We start from the raw sequence: 15,753 nt of genomic DNA, 5'->3' as shown, positions 1-15,753 counted from the left end.
ATTTGGCTCAGGCTGACAGAGGGGCGAAATGTCAACATGAAAAGAAACGAGTAGGTGTTCGACAGCGGCTTATTTCGGCGCCGAGCAGCAGTCACTTCGTACAAATGCGGGACGCGTATGTATTGGTAGAATATAATTCTGCGCTAACAGTAATGAACAATTCAAATACGAACCGCGGAGCGCACGGCCGAAGATCCCGGTGCCGTCACCTGGCAGCGGCCGAGGAAAACGTACAGACATGCGTAGTTGAGATGTCGGGAGCGAGGCTGCGTGTCCCACTGCGATATGTTGCTGTCTGCTCGCTCGCATGTTTGCTTTGTCGCCATGCCGCCAGAGCGCTGACAACAATTTTTAGTGATCCGGCGCGAGATTGTATGGTATCTACGGCCACTGTGTGCTCGGCTCACAGGAGCGCCTGCTCCCCCTGTGTGCTGGCGTCACATTGCCGACATAGCTTTGCATGTAGGGTGCAGTAACTTGAGCAAATAACGATGGACACCTGGGTCGCGCCCAAACCATGCTCAGTACTGCCCGCTCCGCAGATTTTACTAGCACTAATGGGCCTGCCCTCCTCCCCTCCCCCAGCCCTCACTCTCACTATAATGTTTGTGAAGGTGAACTAGTGTTAAATAAGTTCCCTTTGATAACGGTTGAAGGTGTATCAACTGTTCCATTGCTATATCCGGCGTCATTTGCCGTTCGATATAGCGGGTTTCGCTTGTATTTTCATACGATATAGACGTAATTTTTGCTATATGTTTCACTGCAATTATACTGTTACCGGAAGGAGTTCGACATACTGGATAAATCGATGCAAATGGTTTCCATCAGTTGGGTTCGGCTGTGCAACTTTAGTTTGTTCTCTTTACAGATGCAAAAGGTGTCAGCGCTGCTGTTTGGTTGCCCTATTTGGCGAAGGAAAGAGAGGATGACATCTTCACTATACTGGTGAGAACATTTGCCGTTTTGATATAGCGGGTTTCGCTTGTATTTTCATATGATATAGACGTAATTTTTGCTATATGTTTCACTGCAATTATACTGTTACCGGAAGGAGTTCGACATACTGGATAAATCGATGCAAATGGTTTCCATCAGTTGGGTTCGGCTGTGCAACTTTAGTTTGTTCTCTTTACAGATGCAAAAGGTGTCAGCGCTGCTGTTTGGTTGCCCTATTTGGCGAAGGAAAGAGAGGATGACATCTTCACGATACTGGTGAGAACAGTGAGCTTAATTTGCGAATTAGATGGCAACATTAGCAAAGAGCTCTTGGCTTGAGTTGCCCTCGGCATTAAAAATATTAGGGTGTACCCAATCTTAAACTAAAAGAAATGATTACATGTAAGAGACAGCAGCTGGGAAAAAATTTTTGCTCTTTAAAAGGCTGGCTGACGTGTTTAGGCTTAACGTTCATGGTTACTTTGACCAGAGGTAGCGAAATAGCCCTGACCCTGTACTTTTTTTGCTTTCCTAAAGGTGAAGTGCACTCAAAATTTCGGTTTCTTGATAACCTCAATTTTGTAACTTACCATAAAGAGAAGCCTTAAGGGGAGCTCCAGACCCTGGGAAGGAACCAGTGTGTTTAAGATATCAGCCAGCAAAGTCAAGCTTTCGAAAGATCCACAGTGGGGTAGTTGCTAGTGTTTTTTAACATCTTGAAGTAGCACAGACTAGATACAGACATGTGAAGTCGAAAATGGACAAACAGCGCTTTGTAAATGGTTCGGCGCAACATGGTATTTGCTGTGTAACTTGTCCTCATGTAATTTGTGAGTGCGTGACCTAAGCACCTATTCCAGGAAAAAAAATTTACTTCCACAATATGTGCCCTCCAAAGACGCTTTGCTGTGTTAGCTGTGTACACACACAGCCATGGGATAAAGCTGAACATAGCAAAAGTGCGAGAAGAATGCAAATGCAGTGGGTGAAGCAGGGCATTTTCTGAAGCAGGACATTTGCTAAATGGGTTATTCGTGAACAAAGAAGCAACGAATGTAGATGGAAGGGTCGGCGGTAGCTCAGCGCTTTTTCGGTCTCTTCGGTTATTTTGATCTTATCACCAAGCGTTAGTGGCATTTGTGGCATTTGTTTGTTGTGCTCAGCCAGAAAAATAAAAATTGACCTTGTGGCTCTGAGCACCCTTCACCGATTGTGAACAAAAAATCAGGCACGAGCGGCTGCAGTCGCGATTGCTTGAGATAATGCCTTGAGCATACTGGGGTAGTAAAGAAACGAGTAGAAAAAGAGTAGTGCCTCAAAGAGACAAGCCGGGAGATAGCGCAATGTTAAAGGAAAGGCTGTGGCTAGCGTTCCGTCCGGACGGAACGATATACAAGTGCTAAAATTCCATCCAGACGGAGAGCGCTATCCTTCTGTCCCGACGGAATACAACTGAGAGCTTAGCGTTCCGTCCAGATGGAGCCGGCATACAATTTGTACAGTTCCGTCCAGGCGGAAGTAAAACCGGCTGAGTAGACGCGACCTCGAGTATTCATATTTGGTGTAGGGGTTGCGCCTCGGATAATGGCACGATCGTACCAGGTTGGATTACCCCCGGACATTTTTTTTTTTTTTGCGTGGTTGGGCCAGCGTTTTGTAACAGCTAACTTAGCGCCCAATTTACAATTGATGTGGTGAGAGCGGTCGGTCTTCACTTTGTACTCAACAGAGCCAAGGCCGGCGTAGCCATCGCTAGATACGCCCGATCTCCTGTAATTATTACCAGTGATTAATTAACAGTGATTCAGGCTAGTCAGTGAGTGGAAGCGGTTTGGCCGGTTGGTTAAAGATAAAAAAGACTGCTCTCAACGCGAGTTATGTTTCCTCTGGACAGAACTTTAGTGACAGTTGCCATTTCGTCTGGACGGAACGCGAAGAGAAAAGTGTCGAGTTCCGTCCAGACGGAAAGGGTCACTAAAGTTCCGTCCTAAGGAAACACAACCCGCGTTGAGAGCAGTCTTTTTTTTTATTTTCACCCAACCTGCCAAATCGCTTCCGCTCACTGACTAGACAGAGTCACTGTTAATTATTACGCGAAGAGAAAAGTGTCGAGTTCCGTGCAGACGGTAAGGCAGCTGTCACTAAAGTTCCGTCCAGAGGAAACACAGCTCACGTTGAGAGCAGTCTTTTTTTTTTTCTTCTTACACAACAGGCCAAACCGCTTCCGCTCACTGACTAGCCAGAATCAATGTTTATTATTAGTCATTATTAGTAATCACAGATGATCGTACTAACTCTATCTCAATCCGAACGGATCTCCAAGCCGCTACCCGCCACCCGCTTCACAATATTTCAGCGACAGCAGTCGGTATTGATTTTTACCAAACCGCCCAAACCGCTACCACCCACTGAGACTAGCCTGAGTCCCTAGCTGTTAATTAATCACTGGTAATAATTACAGGAGATCGAGCGTAACTAGCGATGGCTACGTCGGCCTTGGCTCTGTTGAGTACGAAATTTAAACCGACTTGGCGCAAAGTTAGCTGTTACAAGACGCTGGCACAACCATGCAAAAAAAAAAAGCAGGATCCAGGAGAATCGAACCCGGCACGATTGCGCCATTATCCGAGGCGCAACCACTACACCCAATATGAATACTCAAGATGGCGTCTAATCAGCCGGTTTTACTTTCGTCTGGACGGAACTGTACAAATTTCACGCCGGCTCCGTCTGGACGGAACGCTACGCTCTCAGTTGTATTCCGTCTGGACGGAACGCTAGCCACAGCCTAAAGGAAAATGTGGCAAAAAAGCGGCATGAAAGGCGGGAAGTATGCAGGTTTTTTAACCGCAATAGGGGTGTCAGGTTGCGAGTCGTGCATCACATGAAGCTAGCTGCGTGTACTTGTGCGTTATACAACCGGTGTATTTAATGCGTAGGTTCCAGGGGCAGGTTGCTGCGACCCCAATGATTAATCATATGAAGGGGGTCTTCGCATAACCGGAGGGTGTACTATAACTGAGCTTACCCTGTAACTTATCATCGCAGGTATTTTCTTTTTCAGTCCACGTGGCATAGTAAAGACAGTCAGAGTAATAATTTATACATATTGATGACTGTTCACATAAAGAACTTTTTTTACAGCGAATAATTTCAGCATTATTTGTCTTTTTTTTTACAGGACCGAAATACTGCATCCTCGTACCCGACTCTGCTGTACACGGGGAGCAGCCCACTCGGGTCCGACTCAATTAAGATGGTGTGCGAACATGTATCCGTTAACGTCTTTGACTTCACGTCAGGAATCGCTCTTGTATGTGCCATGTACTGGGCATACAACCTGCAGTACGTGAAGTCTGCAAAGCAGACCTTTACAGTTTCGGAGGAACTGATGGTGGTGCAAACGGGCGCATGCTTGAGCATCTTAATGCCGGCGACAAAGGTAGTCACTACCTTGAGAGCTCGTGCAGGGAAAGCCAGGGAATAAATACATTGTCCAGCGACAGCAGATCAACTGGTGGGTGTTGGAACATATAGCCTCCGAGTAAATTTCTGTGTTCCAAAATGAACAAAATATTCTCAGGAAAATTATAACAATCATCAATTCATAATTCTTTAACACCCTTTTTTAATGTTCATTTGCATTGCGTATGAGTGGTAAAAGTGACCTTATTATAAAGCCGAACCTAGTTGTATGCATTAACGGCCGCGGCGGCCGCTTTTCTGATGGAGGCGAAAAGCAAAAACGCCCGTGTGTACGAGATTTCGGCGCACGATAAAGATCCCCAGGTAGTCAAAATTAATCCGGAGCCCTCCACTACGGCGCGCCTCATCGCCTGCGTTGCGTCGGCGCGTTAAACCCTACAATCATCATCATCATCAGCTGTATGCATTAAATAGGAATGTGTTCAAGATTACAATTTTATTAAGCAATAACACTCTCCCGAACTCTGTTTTGTGTATTTTATTGTCCTGTTTTCAATTTGCGAGTTGTATTGTTCTAGAATTTTTTCACTTCAGTTGTCTAACGTGACATTTTCAAATATTTGTTATAATGTGGTTTTAAAAAAATTTGTGTTTTCATATTCACTTGACATTTTGTTAAGTTGTGAGCCAGCAGCTGGTGGCTGATCACTGTTGTAGGGTTGTGTTTTGTATATGTGAACTCAGTGTTGCTTGTCCCGTTCGATGTAACAAGTTTTTGTTATGTGAGACACAAATGTTGTCTAAGGTGATAATTTTGAATCTTGTATTTCTCACGTTTCTTCTATTCATGTAATGTTGTCTAAAACAAAAACTCGTCATTTTTATTTTGTATCAATTTTTTCTAGTCATTGCGCCAATGCATAACTTAAAATTTAAAACGGTTGTAGGCTTTATTTCAATAAAATAGTTGTGTTGGTACTTTGCATTGATGTTTCTTGCATGTATGCATGGCTGTCCTTATAGGGTCATAATAGTATCTGTATGGTATTTTTTACCCTATCGACTCTGAAGGGATTCTGTTTGCTCGAGTCGGAAAATAGTCGACTGGACTTTTTCTTTGCAGATTTTCAGTGTCGGTGACGGTGCTGCAGAGTCCTGCATGCCCTATCTCAGGGGTCACGGGATTCCCTTTCAGCAGGTCAGGGCGACTTGGCTGGGTTCATGTAGTAGCCAAAGTAGCCAAGCGGGCTCTCTGTAGCCAAAAGGAGAGTCTGAGTGACTACTTTTACTAGTCGCAAAGTAGTCATGAAGACTCCCTTCGTTTGAAAATGAGAAGTCGAGGTGACTTCCCTTACAGAGTCCTGCATACGCTTTTTTGACTCGGTCTAACAGAGTCACAAGACTCTTTTCCAAACAGAGTCAGGACGACTCTCATTGCTGGGCCATAACGTAGTCAAGCAGACTCTTTTTGTTTACTATTTCGGAGTCACCGTGACTAATTATCAGGAGTCCTGCAGACTCACTTTTGACTCTTCGTCACGACTCCCTCCCTAAGAGTCCCAGTACTCTGTTTGAAAGAGAGTCTGGTGACCCTCCCCATAAGAGTCCAAAGGTAGTCAATTCTGTAGCAAGCCAATGACTCTGTAAAATGAGTCAATACTGACTACCATTTTTCTTAGAGTGTAAAAGTGACGTCAGTATAGTTCTAACGAGGCACTCTTTCGAGTGAACCAAACTTGTGTTTTGTCCGCATGGCCCCTCTAACAATGAAGAAGCCTTGAAAGAGAAGAGAAAGCTCAGCTGGAAATATCCCACTTGCATTTGTTGGGACGGGCTGCCGTGGTGGGCGCGTTGCTTCGGTTTCGAAGTTAGCGGCAAGAACCAAAGGAAGGGCAACGATGCCGGGCATTAAATCCTTTTACATCGCAGCGCGTAAGTAATGTGACGCAATGAAGATTTCACCTCCAGCATTTACTGATCACAAATCGTGTCTGCCCCATCGATGGCGATGGCGGTGGTGGTGCAAGTGTCCGTGGCTCAAAGGCATTTTAATGGCGAAATTTATTCTCAGGGACGCTAAGCAAACCAGCGAAGCCGCAGTCCTGTATTTGTCGCTTTGGTGGACTCTGGAGGGGGGTTGGGTGGAGGGTGCTCGTTGAAGAGATCCAGCCGCGCCGTTTGCTACGCGTTAGCAGGTCGAGAGGAGGGAAGCCCCAGCAGAGTTGGCCCCAATCATGCTTCGTCTCTGCGCGCGCATCACAGGCCCCGGCATTGAAACCAGTCGGCGGCGTCGGGATGGCAGATACTCTAGAATGGCTTCGAGGAACAAAAGGCACCACAACAGAGTGCAGCGCGTTTCGCCCTTAAAACGTGCCCGGTGACATGGTTGCCGCGACCCCAGTGACCACTTGATGTTGCCAGCAGAGTAGCGCGGAGGCGTCGTGCCGTTGACACACCCGCTGAGCGCACCACCGCTCGGCTGGAAAGTGTTCGCGTAGCGATGAGTGGTCGTTTCCAAAACAGCACAGAAGGAGAACGCGAGGCTGTTCTGTGTACACTGAGCTGTTTTCGTGAGCATATTTATTCACAATGACATTACATTTTGTTTAGTGGGGACAGCAATGTACTCTGGAGCGCCAAACACATTATATGCATCAGTCAGCCCCACCTCGGCGAATGGTCAAACCGAAGCGAAGGAGCGGCGGTCAGTTTTCCCATCAGGCACGACTGGGCACGTGCTATAGCCGATGGTTCTTTTGCTAACGAATAACGACCAGTTTCCGCGTACAGGGGCAGATCCTGCAAAGTGCCACGATTACCCCTTCCTGGAACGGCAGCCACCTCCAGGTAATTGGCGCTACGTCTTTTGAGTGCAGAGAACTTTAGGGGCTCGCCTTGTCGTCGTAGCTAGCTCGCTGGACCCAAGTAGAAACACAAGGTGTTCCGTCGTAGCGGCGTAACCCAGAGACTTCAAAAGCCAAGCGGTTTATATAGTCATAAGCGTTCGAAACTCGTGAACGGCTGGCGCTTGTCATACATTCATTCATTCATTCAGGTTACCCCTAAAGGCCCTCTAGAAGAGGGTATTACATAGGTTGTTTAGCGCAAAGAAAACTAGGCCCGTTGTTTAGCGCAAAGAAAACTAGGTACATTTGAGGCGAAATTTACGTAACTAATCGGCAGCGCCCGAGTTCATTTAGTTGGGAATGCTCGTTTGGTTGGTTTTTACGATAGTAAATTAAAAAAAAAGCGGCAGTGCAACGCCGGCACGTGCGGGAGGAAAAGCAAGCACAAAAAGAACAGAACTCCCGCTGGCGCAGTTCCAGGCAGGGGGCACGCGAGCGCTGCGAAGGCGGGAAATTTGAATTGCATTGGGTGGTAGCAGTGAGCGGATAACGGCGCTAGTCTATTATGGCGAATCACTGCTCTGCACTTCCGACAGCTTTCACGTTGAGTGGAACGGCTTTAATTTTTTTTTCCCATCACTGAATGATGTCACTCAAGTTTAAATACTGTGCGCGCTTAGGCTCCAATATCGTGGAAGTTTGAGGCAATATTTACTTCGTTAAATGTAGAGGTTCAAGCTGGCATTAGCGCTAGCCGAGAAAATGTGTCATTTTACAGAATACCTGCAGTGTTTTCAGATTTTAACAAGGCCATCTTTGAGATAGAACCTCGCGTTTTCGTTTAAAACATGTATGCACCGTCACACCATCTCGAGACGCAGTGTGCGAATACACATAATATCATCGGTAAATTATATCCCAATCGCACCCCCCCCCCCTCCAACGATAAGCGGTCCCCCAAATCTCTGTGCCGTATTCGTTATTGTTATGTTTTGGAGCAATAGCAATCACCTTGAGCATGCTTAATTGGAAGTCGTTTTACTTATTTTTTACCGCAGGTCTCAAGATATAATTTCACATTTGTATCCCTGTTCTTTACAACTTTTCGCAAAAAATTGCCGCGGATGTTCCGTTATTTTATAGCTAGGAGAATGTTTGTTACCATCTGTAGGGAATGTGCCGTTTAACCAAGGATTCGAACTGAGTAGTAGAGAAGACAGAGGAACCGTGTAAGCGTTCTATTTTGTCATGTCGGTTCACCTTCAAGTGTGCTGCCTCATGCGCGTTCTTTTCGGCACAGCTATACTGCTTTTAAACCGTGTTTCGTTTGTGATATTTTGACGTGGAGATTCTGGGAAAAGCCCGTGCGTTTTGACATGCGCTAATATATTGACCGGCACATTAGACCTCTGGAGGCAACATCTGTGTACACATAGAGTGGCCGCCTTCATGGCCGACAACCATAACTCGGTATCTGGCAGCACCACCCGGGTGATCGGTCTGATGTGATCCACGACGGCAAGCCGAACGAGGCAAAAATACAGCGCAGACTCAGTTCGCGGACTCCTTGATCATTTCCCGACCTCCCGCAGCAGGAGGATATAGGTCATGCACTGAATAATCCATAAAACGTTGGTCGTGATTACGTCGCTATGTCGATCACTGAGAGCGCCCACCCTTCTCGCACCGCGTGTCCTATCCGTGCTGGACTTGGTGCTCATTTGAAACGCTGAATTTGAGATTAATCAGCAGGATCTTTAACGTACAAAAATACGATCTATGTAGGTTTGCTGGCTACACCACATTTTTATCAGCTGCGCCAACAAATAAAGAAAAAAGCGCGTCTGAAACAAGTGGAAGCGTACAGGTATCTTATATGACTGACACAACTTCCACTTCCGCCCTTTCCCTTTCCACCTTTACCATTTTCAGCGGCCAGTGTTACGGCGTAAAGTTTTTATCTCTATTCTTTTAACACAAAAGCGTTTTGTTCCCGGATACACAAAGACTTCGCTGACGTCATATCCGTCACGGAAGTGACGCCCGTACAACGAAGCAAGCGGCCTGTAAAGGGTGCACCCCTGCACACAGGGTCTTCTTGCGGAGAAGCGACCTTTAGTACCGAAGAGTTCGCTATACGTTTTTGGGTTTTGTATTTTAACAGGAAAGTGTTTTATGCCGCGATACCCCAAGATTTCATGACGTCATATTCGTCACGGAAATGACGCCAGTGCACTTTTGTCAAAGCGACCCGCCAGCAGGACGTCGCTCGCCAAGCACACCCACAAGACACCCGCCGACTGGAAATCAACCTCAGCTGCAAATTCCGCAGCACATTTCACTTTTGTATTTCTCTGATTACTGTGACAGATGAATCAACCAGTTTTTTTTTTTAATTGTGCACGTGAACGTGTTTTAAAGCTAAGAGTGCTAACAGGAAAGAGGGCTAGATGCTCACGAATATTCAGCTCTGATGTGTGCCGAAGAACTGGATCGCACTAGCCACGCAGACAACAGCACGTGTAAAAATTGCTGTCTTTCCAGGATAAATAGGCGGCAAAACTTGGGAGCTTCACAAACGCATGATAACTCGCAGTTCCTGGAAGCGGACAGAATCGCGCCTATACACGAAAGCGACAGAGCAGCAGACACTGGTAATTATCGGTCAATGTCTTCCACCAGCACGCGCTCAAAATTAATCTATCGTATAGATAGCGTGTACCATGTTGATACACTGCGTGCACGCTGGGAGGCTGCTCCTATCTCGAGCAGCATTGAGCAAGCTGAGAGCACTGAACCAGAAAGGACGACGGTGACGTCAGGTGCAGGCCTTTTATAGTAGCAAAACATACGATGGCGTATCTGCATTATCATAGAGCTCTATACTACCGTCTGCATGTGCTTAGGTGGAAAGTTTCCACGATAAGTCAACTGTCTGAAATTGTACATTACCCTTCCCAAACGACAATACTGCATGGTCAAAATGGCGTGTCTAGACTTAGCGGAAGGGTATGACAAGTTTCTCGTCCTGGGTCGCAATACACAAAGAACTGCCCTTAAAAATTCAGTTATAACGGAACGGCTCGCGTCTTGCCTTCACTGTAGGGATAGGTATGTTCGAATTGGAGATCGCGTCAGTCGGTGCCCCATTTATAGAGTCCGGGTTTCCTACGGGTGCGGTACTAGGGCCACTTTTCTTCTTACTTTTTTTATCAATGATATGCAAAAAAAAAAGCACTGTCCGCTCGTGCTTCTTCGCCTATCACTGAGTTATTTATAATCAAGACAGAATCGATGAACGACCGAGCTGACCTTTAGGGGACGGAAACCGACACCGTATTGTTCAGGCGACGGTTGCTTCGGGCTATTGCAAGAATCATTGCGGGATGGGAAAGTAGGAACTTAAACAGGACTCGTTTCTTGCGGAAAGTTCCATCAACGTCCTTCATTTGCCTCAAATCTGATAAGGCTACAAATCAGCATTATTACGGTGGTTATAGATATGCATATGTGGCCAGGTATTCATGATACGTATTATGTATATCTGAGTTGGTGCCCATAGAATGCAGTAAACAAAAACGTGAAACAACTCTGAAAAGAACTTTGCATGTAAAGGGAAACAGCCACCGTGTCTGTATATACAGTATACTACTTAGTTGCAGCGGAACTCTCAAGTAATAAGCTGTATTATTTGTGGGCATCGCGCAACGATTGTTTACTGCTTGTAACCTACTTCGTCTGTAAAAAAAACAGTGCCCATTCTCCGAGGCGAATACATGTGGTCGTCCGCTTAGTGCAGACTCTCCTTGTGACCCCAAGCACGAAGACAGAAAAGGAGAAAAATACAGCCGCCTTTACCAAACCACGAACAATAGCGAGGAAGGATGAGTAGTTCGCGCCGACGGTCCAGCGAGCATGTGCGAGCAGCATGGAGGCGAGCAGCAAGCTGCCCCACTAGGGTGCCTGGATGTTCCTCCTCGCCCGCCCCTCCGTGTCACGGAGGGGCGGCGAGGAGGAACATCCAGGCACCCTATGCCCCACGCCTCCCTTGCGTCATCTGGCGGGACAGCGCGAAGACCTTCCGGCAGCAGTCGCCGCCGCAGCTGTAAGGGGCGGGGCCCGAAGCAAAAGGGAACAAAACGGGCAGCGATAACAAACAACACGTGCTCCGTAGACCGGCTTTTCCTGTGCCGATCGTCGTGGCAACGGCATGAAGGGCGTATGGAGCAGATATATACGGTCGCGTCGCCATTGTTTTGCCCCAGTGTAGGCTGCTCGGTTGGTCGCTGTGCTCCGTGTTTTCGTTGACCATAAGGCTGCCAGACCATGAAGGCGTACTGGGTATTCGTCCAGCTCTCAACCTTCCTGCTCGTGACGCTGTGGGACGCCAATGGTCAAAACAGTTCAAACGCGGGAAGCAAAACAACTATGCAGGCGACCGTCGACATGACAAAATCGATGCCAGTCCCGGCAAAGGCGGAAGACAACGTTTGGGTGACATCGGGCCTCGTTGCTGACCTCTCGCTGTCCGACTACCCGGCCGCTGAGCTCGAAGTGAAGTACGGAACGGAAGAGGTGTGCCTAAACATGTCTCTGACGCCTGAGCAGACGAGTAAGGCCCCGACGGTACGGCTCAAGGGCGCCATCAACTGCATGCCTCCGTTTGCGCTGGTCATGGTCGACCCGGACGCTCCAAGTCGCAGCGATCCCAAATTCCGCAGCTGGATGCACTGGCTCGTGCTCAATGCCAACAGCACCGAGAGGCTGCACGAAGGCGAAGAGGCCGTCGAATACGCAGGGCCGGCGCCGCCGCCGGGATCGGGGCCTCACAGATACGCGTTCCTGGCCTACTGTCAAGGCGCCAAGCGCCTGGAGGCGAAGAAACTGGCGCCAGCAGAGAGACCCAAGTTCCAGCTGGAAGAGTTCGTCAAGGAAGCGAAACTGATGAAAAGACCGTTTGGCGGCACCTTCTTCTTCGCCGAGAACCCGTAAGCCTTTCGCGCTGCTCGCATGATCTTGGCTGGTGGATGTAACGGAGTCGTTGAGTGCTCTCTTGCGAACCAAAACTACAGCCCCGAGCATATGCCCCAGCACCACGCGAACCACTTAGCCGCAAAGAAACACACTGTGATAGGCATTGTTTTGATTCACTCGAACACATATATTCGTTGTTTTTGTTCAGTGAATTTATAGCGCACTGGCTGCGTGATATCTTTCGAACAAATTTTGGTTTCAGCTTGCCTCAGAACAAAACAACAATCTTATGACGACTTAATAAAATGTTTTATTTGAGGAACGTATTTGTGTCGAGAAGTTCTTTCATACTTCCGTATATTATCGATATTTGTCGCTTTATTTTCGAAGAACAAAGGAATTATGATACCGCAAGAACTGCTTTAGGCTGGCTGCAGGACAAGCAAAAAAAGAAACGAGAAGAGTGGGATAACAGAATTTCATTATTCAAAAAGCAAGCTCGTAACGAAGCTGTAACTTTTTAAATTATGAAAGCTCGCGCAGTAAGCGACACCCCTTTCTCGTGTCATCAGCGCGTGTTTACTTATCTGTGACCGATTCTACTTGCATCGCCGAAATCCCAGGGATAGCGGGAACTTGCATTTTTGGCATCGTTTTGCATCGACTGCCAGTTGGTAGGAAAACTATAGCACATTCGCGTTTTGTTCCGTGTTATGCTCCTTCGGTTTCCGCTGTTTTCAATGCACGCGACCTTCATACTTACAGACAGCACCTGTGTAGGCACGCGCTTCTACCACTATAGTGGCACACTAGCAATAACAGGGGGATTAAAAGAAATACGAACAACGGAGCACACAGCCTCCGACGCATGCCGCACCGTCTAGCTGCACTGTCAGTAAACTCCGCGCATGCGTCTCTTTACGAGTGTTTGAGAGTGCGGCTTACTGTTAGGGGAAATTCTTGATGAAGAAGCGACGCGGGTCATTTATCCCTTTCAGTCACGAATTATTATATTCACTGCAGAAAAATTCCATACTTCGAAGTTTAGCAGTGTCAAGTGTCTAGAGGTAAGAAAAAAAAGGTTCAGTCTCTCTAGAATACTTCATACGCAAATGGCGTCGTGTCTTCATGCTGAGACGCCATTACTCCATCCTATTTTTACCTATAAAAATAATAAATATCCTGAGGCAGTTTACAAACAAGGGGGTGAAATAATAATTTCTGCACATGAAAGAGGTGTTTTTAGCCTTTATAAATGATTTACGCCGCAGTAAAAGAGAACTTAGGACGGCAACACACCGGAACTTGGTGGCGTCCATTTTGAAACGATGTTTATGAGTGAGGTCTGCTAGAGTGTCTAGTACACTCTAGTTCTGCCATTCCACATCACATGGTGCTACCTTTCACTTCCGTAGGTTTCGAACATCAGCCGCACCGCTCTGCAGCATGAACTCTTTTCGTTTTGACGAGGAAAATGACGAAGAAAGTCACGTCTCCATGGGTGACACGGTGACTGAAAGGGTTATTTTGAGGCGTCTTTTTATGCTCTGTCGCTACTGAGCATCCTGTTATCTACTACGTTCGACAGCCAAGCGTGCAGCAGGCTGATTGCAGCTAGCATGATGCCCTTCAACGATCGTCCTCCTCAGTGGCGACGTAGCGTGAAAAGGCGCCTCAATGTAAACAACCGGCGTCGCTTCTTGGTCAAGCATTTCCATTAAACGTAGGCCACATTCTCCAAAGCTCTCGAAGAAGTGCGCATGCGCGCAGTTTACTGACTTCGCAGCCAGATGGTGCAGCATGTGTCGGAGGCTGTGCGCTCCGTTGTTCGCATTTCTTTTGACCCCCCCTGTACTGGTAATGGTAGCTGTTCTAGTAACAATATTGGTAATGATAAGAAAATATTTCTTTACCAGGTGCAGACCTAGCTATGCCAATGCAAAGGGACACGCAAGGTTGCAAAGGCAACGACGAAGACGGAAAAAAAAGAAATATTATGAGCAGCGTAAGTATAGTATCAAAAATGCAATAAAGTAACAGAAGAACAAAATCGTGACAAGGTTGACTGATTTATTAAATAGTCTGAATTCATTGTGCGCCATCCTGGGTAGATGGCCTTATATTTTTTTTCCGGAATTTTTACATCCTGCAGCACGCTGTAAGTTTCGTCTCCAGAGTAACTGAACCCGAGTCGAAAATTTAACCTCTGTTCTCGCTCCCCCTCATTCTTTGTTTCTTCCCGAAGCGATCATGAACCCAGACTAGTATTTTTTCAACTACGAAACATAACGGTAACAGAAAGAAAACAAAATGAGCAGCTACAGGCTTATAACTAAATGGTTCAAGCTGTTCATCTCCGTTACGTTCGGTAGCATTTTTGGCGGCCCCTTTCAGATAGCCTTATAATAGGGCTGCAAAATAACAGAAGGAATTATAATGACGGGTGAGTTAACCAATCCACTCAAAATGAGGATATTCGTAAACCTATGCAGATTATTGTGCGCATATACCCAACGGCATTATGTAAGAGAGACCACGCGAAGTCGTCAGCGAGAGGCAAACGTGCGGGTGAACAGCGGTGGGGAAGAGCCAGAAGCGTCAAAAAAATAGCGAAATGTTACCGGCACTGCGCCACCATTGGCTGATCATGACCACGTGATCATCTTGCCGCCACTTTTTTTTTTTTTTTTTTTTCTGGCAGTCGGTATTTCACTTAGGTGCGGGTCCAGTTTTTTTCTGAGAGGGGTCGCTTCTCTTAGTGATCATGATCATGATGATGATTAGGAGGAGGGATAGCCTTTTTATTCAGCGATATTTCTGAAAAGCACAAATTCAAAAATTAGGGGAGGGGTCAGGACATCCGTCCAAGCGCCAACCAATTTAATTCAAGTGCCATCTAATTTAATCCAAACGTCATCGAATTTAATCCAGGTGCCAGCGAAGTTAATCCTAGTGCCAACCACTTTTATCCAGCTGTCTGAAGGTTGTTCAGGGCAGGGGTGTTTTGTGCGGAATCAGGCGCAGCTTGGCGCGTGGTGTGATGAAAACGTGTTGTTCCTTGATGTCTTACGTGCAAAATATCATAAGCGCGCAGCTTAATGGACATTTACTAACACCCGCAGACCAGGAGAGCGGTCTCGTTTGATCCGGTGGTGGCGAGCGGTGCTGCGAGATAGTCAGAAGTATCGTCTGCTAGCGTATTGTTACCCAAGCAGATTTGCCAGCGTATTTTTACGCGAGCAGACGACATTTCTGTCGCCAGCAGGCGATATTTTTGACGATCTCGCAGACGATGATATAATTCGGAAATAATGCTTAACGCTGTAGAAAAGCATTCAATTATTGAAAGTCAGAATTTGCAGGGCATTTAAGCAGTGCGTCTTTATCAAATGAGCTTCTGAAGGCATGGTTACGCGAAGATCAGACGATACTTCTGACGTGTGTTATCGACGGCGCTGTCACAGACGGTCAGCTCACAGCAACGGTCTGCGCGTGTTAGTAAATGTATATTAGGCTGTTCGCATAAGATATTTTGCACATAATGCATCAAGAAACACCACGTTTTCAC

At 46.8% G+C, this 15,753-nt stretch overlaps 1 protein-coding gene and 1 long non-coding RNA gene across 3 annotated transcripts; both read left to right on the top strand.

The window, feature by feature from the left end:
* Nucleotides 1-701: 701 nt before the first annotated feature.
* Nucleotides 702-5,322, top strand: LOC144147409 (uncharacterized). Its single transcript, XR_013317918.1, has 3 exons — nt 702-948; nt 1,139-1,215; nt 4,121-5,322. It is a non-coding gene; the product is annotated as an uncharacterized LOC144147409 (long non-coding RNA).
* Nucleotides 5,323-11,343: 6,021 nt separating this feature from the next.
* Nucleotides 11,344-14,244, top strand: LOC144145310 (protein D3-like). 2 transcript variants are annotated; one of them, XM_077676875.1, is made up of 2 exons: nt 11,344-12,199; nt 14,102-14,244. In XM_077676875.1, the coding sequence occupies exons 1-2, from the start codon at nt 11,538-11,540 to the stop codon at nt 14,220-14,222; spliced, it is 783 nt and encodes a 260-aa protein (XP_077533001.1). In that variant the 5' UTR covers nt 11,344-11,537; the 3' UTR covers nt 14,223-14,244. The 2 variants fall into 2 exon arrangements, with proteins under 2 accessions (XP_077533001.1, XP_077533002.1); XM_077676876.1 differs by lacking the exon at nt 14,102-14,244 and having other exon boundaries at nt 11,356-12,507.
* The last annotated feature ends 1,509 nt before the right edge of the window (nt 14,245-15,753 follow it).

The sequence above is a fragment of the Haemaphysalis longicornis genome, unplaced genomic scaffold, assembly GCF_048455015.1.
Source record: "Haemaphysalis longicornis isolate Haplotype H1 unplaced genomic scaffold, Haemaphysalis longicornis Haplotype H1 scaffold_7, whole genome shotgun sequence".
Lineage (NCBI taxonomy): Eukaryota > Metazoa > Arthropoda > Arachnida > Ixodida > Ixodidae > Haemaphysalis > Haemaphysalis longicornis.
This window is presented reverse-complemented; position numbering and strand designations above follow the sequence as displayed.

What these genes read in the sequence shown, in the direction of transcription:
- LOC144145310 (XM_077676875.1), top strand. Translation starts at nt 11,538, where the DNA reads ATGAAGGCGTACTGGGTATTCGTCCAGCTCTCAACCTTCCTGCTCGTG. An exon ending in TTCTTCTTCGCCGAGAACCC is followed by an intron (nt 12,200 to 14,101) that starts GTAAGCCTTTCG and finishes TTTCTTTACCAG; the next exon opens with GTGCAGACCTAGCTATGCCA.